At 28.9% G+C, this 7,551-nt stretch overlaps 1 protein-coding gene across 5 annotated transcripts in view; it reads right to left on the bottom strand.

Annotated features, from left to right (window-relative positions):
* Positions 1–668: 668 nt before the first annotated feature.
* LOC140672209 (furin-like protease 1) overlaps positions 669–7,551 on the bottom strand; it is a 206,186-nt gene continuing 199,303 nt past the window's right edge. For 2 of the 5 annotated variants that reach the window (XM_072904128.1, XM_072904133.1), the window contains one exon: positions 1,432–2,918. In XM_072904128.1, the coding sequence (XP_072760229.1) occupies positions 2,467–2,918 (452 nt within the window). In that variant the 3' untranslated portion in view covers positions 1,432–2,466. Of the gene's footprint in view, positions 822–1,431; positions 2,919–5,586; positions 5,759–7,551 lie in introns of those variants that run through there. The other 3 variants (XM_072904129.1, XM_072904130.1, XM_072904131.1) reach the window with 3 other exon arrangements.

Here is a 7,551-nt window from a genome sequence, read left to right as displayed (position 1 = left end):
TCGAGGCAACTTTTCACAGGTAATATTTTTTCTTGAAAAATACGTCATTACAGTGCTTTTTCCAGTTAATTTTTATTACCAACATATATTAATCCATTCAATATTTATCATTTTAGTACACAGTATCATGTACAGCATAAAGTTTCGAATTTACGTTACACCACAATTTTTTAAAAACAAATACGTTCTGTGTAAACAGAGAATTATTATTATAACAAATAGGAACAAATAGAAATTATTGATCTTCTCTGATTCTATATCCTTTCATATCAATACTGACCCATGAGAGACATGAAATTTATCTTCCTCATGCGTTTATGTATATGCACATATGTATGTATATACTTACTCGGTGGCAGCAAATCCCTATTTTGCAGTTCAATAACAAGGATACAAGCCTCAAGTGTAAATATTAATTGGAAACAATTAGCAAGCAGTGTCGCTTGCAATATAGGAATTCTATCAATTGTACCAGATGAATCCATTGATTGGGCTAAGCAGCCAGTCGCTGATTGCGACGAGAACGTGCTCGTTACCGACGACTTTTAATCACACTGCGGATTAATTACTTTCGCAACTCAGTTCGTAATGATAATTCTGCTTTTGTGCTTCATGACGCGTATGACATACAAATGGATTCAAAGTTAAATTCCAAAAGAAAAATTAAATTATTTAATTTGCTATTTTGGTTATATATATTTATATTTATTTTTCCCCTATACCACGACTACATATTTGTCTCTAAATCTATTATCTCAAATTTCTATACTTTGGCATTGGATAGTGGCTTCTTGGATGTTCACTGACGGCCCAATGTTAAACTGTAAATTAGAATAAAAAAAAGATATGTCATTAACTCATACATTTATGCACATTATTTATAATGATTATAAATGCTTTAAATTAAAAATGTTATGTCACATAAATATACTAGTATGAATGAAATTATAGATTGTTAAACATAAAAGTAAAAAAGAAGCATGAAAAAATGAAAATATGCAATTTTAAATAAATTTTTATGATTATTTGATATTTCTATCTTTACAAACATTTTAATAATCTTTTCAGGACTAATTATTAATAAGTATGATGTCGACATTTTCTCGTTATTATTTTTCATTACTTTATTAAGTTTTCAACATTAACAAGAACAATATGTACATCGTGATTATTGGTAACAATTATAGATACTGTAGGCGATTGTAGTTATGACTTATACATAATTCATACTAATATGTATCACATTACTGAGGTAAATTGCTTACGTACAATACTTCTAGTTTTATTTAATATTAACGAAATCATTATGTTATTGTGCGTGTCGTTTTTGATTAATACGTCTTTAGTTATTACATGTTGCTGATTATCTTTTGAATTAATGCGTGACGTGCATATCATATACATAATATGATAATGTGGTAACTTTGTTGAGATTAGATCGCATCATATTGCTTGTCAAGCTAAAAATTTGATGATTCACAAATCTATTGGTAATAAATGAAAAGTTATTCTATTTTTTCTATGTGTCACATTTTTAGGAATGTTGTATGTTATTTTATTATTTTTAATACGTAAAGTTTCAATTTATCAAATTTTTTAAAATTAATCCCTTAATATGTAAACTATTATTATAATATCCGCGATTAATTGACTAATAATAAAATACTTGTGATGGATAAATCTTGAATCAAAATAATCACTTCTCACTCTTAATCATACAATAGATGTGTCATTACGGGTATTTAAGACTTAAGCTTAGTACTTCGCATAAAATCACTCACTGGCTTTAAGGGACATTACTCTGTGTTAGTCCAATAGCGATCGATAAATGGTCCACCATCGCAAACTATTGCTACAATACTGGTATCGCAACGAAGCGATTACTTCAAAGGAAACTATCGGCACCATTAACGCTTTACGTTCCAGACATCTCACAAAGTGTTACTACAAAGGAACATTCCTACACTTGCAAAAGAATAATATAGCTTCGAAACTTGACGATGAATTGAGGCCGAATTTATATATTCAATTATAGAAAATACTAGAAAATTATAGAAAAAGTATTTTTAATTTTTTCATGAAAAATTTCCTAAATATTCTTTTTTTAATACTGCATTTAGATATTAGTTGAATTGTAAAATCGATTTAAATTCAGCATACATCTAAATTGCTTAATTTATTATGAAAGTAATCTTGCAGTCTACATATTCTATAGAACTTTTATGTTTTGACAGTCTTACAAATATTTTTCAAAAAGTATTTATAAAATGTATACATATTCTCCAACTTATCTCTTTCGCATTATAAAATATTCTTTGCATGTACATACGTAAATATAATCTCACAAACAAAAAATACTATTTTCAAAAAATTCTCAATACATGTCTAAAATATTCCTCAGAATATTTTTAGACATACTCTATAGGCTTTCTTTCGAAAATATTTTTTCTATTATCAATAACAGACTTATTCGCTGTCAGAAATACAAGTGTTTCCGTCCTGCAATCGCTCTGTGTCCGCATGAACCTCGCCGTTACCGGAATAAGACACCTTGCTATACTTGTAGGTGGATTTGCGTTTGCGGATGCACCAGGTAAGCACGAGATAAATGATGACACCAATCATGAGGCCCAAGTTGATCAGGAACAAAATGGTCATCCTGTAGAACCATTCCGTAGACTGCATCTTCCAAACAAGGCCACTCAGCACGCACAGTATCCTTCCTTTGCTCCATGTAAATACAGAGTCCACATGGCAAGTGATGCAGTCAGCGTCGCTAGGCCCTTTGCATGACAGGCACGAATAATGGCATGCGGTGCAGAATACACTGGACTCGTCGTCATTCTGGACCGCGTAAGTCCCAGACGGACACTGTCGCAAGCAGCTGCCGTCGCTGTGGTACCAACCCGGTTTGCACACTGAAAAATTAGATACACCATTGACGCTCTTCGTCTTTATCCAGGAGAGCTTGTATTGTGTTGTTGCTGTTATTGCAGTGTGATGCATTGTACTGTGTCGCGCTCGAGTTGATTGCATGTCGTTGTGACAAATGTGCATGGCATTGCATAAAAAGAAACCATATTAATGAGCTACGGATAACTACAAAGCCATTTTTTTCATCAAAAATAATTATCGTTCTTTTTATTAATTTGATTGATTAAGTTGTGACGGTAATTAATTTTTTTCGATAGTTAAGCTTATAGTTTTACTTTAATAAATTTAACTGACGCCATTAAGTTGTTCAGCTGGACATGTACATCACACATTGCATAACTACATGTATTTCAATATACGAGTTTATATATTGTAAAAACATATATATATATATATATATAAATATAAAAATATGTATATAATAAAATATCTTAAAATAAAGTAAGCGATACCAGAATTTGAGATTATTCAGGTATATGCAAATTTGGCGAATGTCGATTGCGAAATTTATTAATGTTCAAAGTTATTATTGCAAGGTTTTGTCAAATCCATATCACATATCGAACACTATTAAAATATAAATTCAATAATGTATATATTTTAATATGCATTCGCATGAATGAAAAATGAAATTATTTGTTGCAAAAGTTGATGTTGCTTTCTGTACAGAATTGTTTTAGGCCTATAATATTTTCTGTATACACATAAAATATTCAATTAGACTATTGTTACACGGAAAATTTCATTAATTATGATTTTTGAATATTTTTTTCCTATAACTTATTAATTGAATATAAAATATCCATTGATTATAATATCATTTATTTAAAATGATAAATTTATTGATTCGCCCCTATAATATGTATGCTAGCATTTACAACTTAGAAAAGAACATAAAAAATGTTTACAAAATAACATTAATTCGTTTTACAATTAAAACAAAAATTTAAGAAAACAAGTTAATCTTAGAATAAAAAATGCAAATGTCGATTGACTAAAGCCTATAACATTACAATTTTCAAAAATTGCAAAGCATGCGAAAGCATATGTGAGCCATGCTATACTCCATTTACAAATCATACGTAAACATAACATAAAATAATATTTGTCTGAACGCACAATATATTGAACAAATAAAACGTATACATAAATGCTATTTTATTACATTTGCATATGCAGCTTTTATTCTAATATGATAAATTTATAAAATTTATTAGTTTTATGTACATACATATATATACACATACATACAATAAATTACATATTAACATAAATAAATTATTTATCGCCATCTTCCAATGTTTACTCATGCATTATATATATTTTGTTTGTCATAAAATAAAACACAAGGGAAGAAGATCCATTAAGTGTGCGTGTGTCATTTTTATATTAATTTATAAAATCTTTTTATTGTATAGCATTCTTTATAATTTCATATTTTTTTCTGTAAAATTGCATAATAAAAAATTAATTAAATAAAAAAGGAGAACACTATTTTTAAATATTTTACCAGATTGTACAATTGTTATATATTGTTTGTTATAATATAAAAAGTGTAATAAATATAAAAAAGTATATTCTCTCTACGATATTACTCTCTCTTGGCACACAGTATAATTATTGATAATTATTTTAAAAAATAAAATAGTGACATATCTTCTTTAACATGCGAAAAATATTTATAACACTGACGATTCAATCATACGCCACCACTACATTTTATATTTATAAGACGGAAATGGAGCATGTATAAAAACATCCTCACACGATTAATATTACCATCAATAATTTGAACAACAATAATATCGATCATATAAAATTCATACTGATAAAACAAAATCGTTATTATTTAACGACAATGATTGTATCAGGATGATGCTACTTATAATAAGCATAATTTAGTTAACTGGTACCAGAATGATAAGTGTGAGGATCTCTTAATACGAGAAACGAAAGCAAAGACAGAGATAAGAGTAGAAAAGCAGCGTTAGCAAATAGGAAGACTATCTCTCGTCAAAGTACGTGAAACCTAAGGGAATGTGTCTTCTTCTCAGAAACCTTGCGGCGAATTTCAAATGGTTTCTCTTAATAATTTGCCGATAATTAATTGTTATGCGTTAAAGACAATAAAGCTTTACTAAGTAAATTCATCAGCGATGTTAAATATCCGGAAATAATATTATATCTAAGAAACTATATCCATTAATTTATATAATGCTAAATACGAAATATGGCGCAAAGTATGCAAAAAATAGCGATCTTAAAAAGAAATCTAATTGTTAACATTAACTAACTTTCCGTAGTATCTCTTAAATTAAATTTGTCAAATAAAACTTCATTAAAAATTCGATATCTAAATTATTAATTTTAACTTAAATTAAAATTAATAATAATAGATTCCTTTTCACCATTAACAATTCATTAATAAAGCTTCGGATTAAACTCTTGCTACAAGAAATTATTGCGTGAAGAAAAAATCCAGCAGAGTATAAAATCTTCTTCGGGACATTCAATGTGGAAATCACGGACAAATTAAATGTGCAATTAAAGAAATAAATTTCGATCGCGCTCAGGTATCCAGTACTTTCGAGAGTAGTGAATCGCAAAGGATTAAAATAAAGGATGTAATATAGAATGAAGAAGAAGACTCACCGTGCTGGTGAAACGATCAGGGATAGGGCTGTTTTTTGTTTGTTTTTGTGTGCGATTGTGGATGTGTGGATATGTGGTTGGTGATGGTTGATGGCTGGTCTGAAAAAAGTCCGCGTCCGGCACTCTTGCTCCCACGGAGAGCCCAAGTACCTAGATACGTTTTCTGAACCTGCTATAGGATAAAGGGATGAAACGACATACGCGTGACAAGTACGAGACAATTTGTATCTCTCTGTTCATATTTTATAAATAACTCGATTTTCATGTGACGTTCTTGGTTCAAGGAAGCTTTCCTCGCGTTTTTGGATTATGTTGTCCATACAGAATATTCTGGGAAACGCGATTATAAAGAATATCCAACTGACACGTAATTTTTTTCTTTTACTGAAGCAAAAAAAAATTTTTTAAATCTGCTTCGAGTTAATAAACAATTTAATTATAGTTAATAGCAAATTATGTAAATAACTAAATTTTACATTATATTGAATATTTTTTGATATTTAAGAAATACGATATTTCCTTTTCAATAGTGCTGATAAAAACGACAAAATAGATTTTCGCATGAGACTTAATGGAATTATGGGTCAAAATAGAATTGTTGGTTGCGCGTAAACAAGAATATTGAAATGGAAGGACTAGATCGGTGAAATTCGACTTAATGCTCGAACGACCCAATCAAACTGATTCATGACGTTGATGAGTTCTCGATAATACGCTAGAAATCAGGATTGTCCGGCTAAAAGGTATTTGCATTGATTAATCATCAAATCCCTAAGAGTTACTACCGCGTATTGGATTATCTATCACTATTCTGGTAAGATTGCGATAACGGATAATTGTACCATAATCATACTGTCACAAATTACACAGTTCTAATAATGTATTGTCTTTCAACATTTGTCTCCATATTCTTTTCAACCAAGACAGAAAATAAATTATTCAATTAAAGAAGACGCATTTTAAATTTAAACGGATAAGGATAAATCGCGTTTTTGAAAAATAATGTTTTGATAAAAACACATGATCTGAATAATCCCGAATAATCGTGAATATATATAACACAAAAGATACAAATAAAAATGAAAATAAAAAGATAAATAAAAATAAGACTATATTCACTCTATAAAATAAGCAATATGTATCTTAATTTTTGTGTACTTTTTTTCAACATCAGAATACAATGGTTTGTTGGATTGGTAAATGTGGTGAGAAAATGAACTTCAGTGGATAAGCTTTGAAAAGTCAATAAATATACACGTATGTGCACACATATATATATATATATATATATATATATATATATATATATCTTAAAAGAAGAAGCAAAGATTCGAAGAATTTTGTCAAATTTTCAAGGTGCAAATATAGTTAAATGTAGAACGGTCGAAACTGAATTAGAAGACGCTTTGATCGCCAGTAAGTGCAATATAAACACATTTGCAGAGTGCATGCATACGCTGTACAAACAACAGCGATGTTTCGAATGAAACACCGTGATGCAATATTTCAAAAGCATAGAACCGACAGAAACTGTTTATCTTGAGAATGTATAAATAAAGTAAGTAAAAAATTTTGAATACTAATTAGTATTTGACATTAGAATTCAATTGTTTAAATATATTTTTCTGTGCGATTTCCAATTTTATTCATTGTTATTCAAGATATAACATTTTACGCACAACTGTTAACCGTAGCATACATGACAAATAATTTCCAAAATATATTAGTACACCGATCTAAACTAAAAAAAATTCATAATCTAATTACAGGAATTCATACATACGTGCTAAAATGACAAACTGAGATCTCATAATTTTCGGAGTTTACTAGTTAAAGTTTTATTGAATTATTCATAAGAAACGAGAAAAAGATAGTACTTTCGTGCAGCAAAATTAAACTTTATATAATGTTGGCTATTATTTAACATTTTTTTTTTACTTATTTAATATAATGTTTCTCATTTAT

This window comes from Anoplolepis gracilipes, chromosome 13 (assembly GCF_047496725.1).
Source record: "Anoplolepis gracilipes chromosome 13, ASM4749672v1, whole genome shotgun sequence".
Taxonomy (NCBI): domain Eukaryota; kingdom Metazoa; phylum Arthropoda; class Insecta; order Hymenoptera; family Formicidae; genus Anoplolepis; species Anoplolepis gracilipes.
Note: the sequence above shows the minus strand (reverse complement) of the source record. Positions and strands in the feature narration are given on the sequence as shown.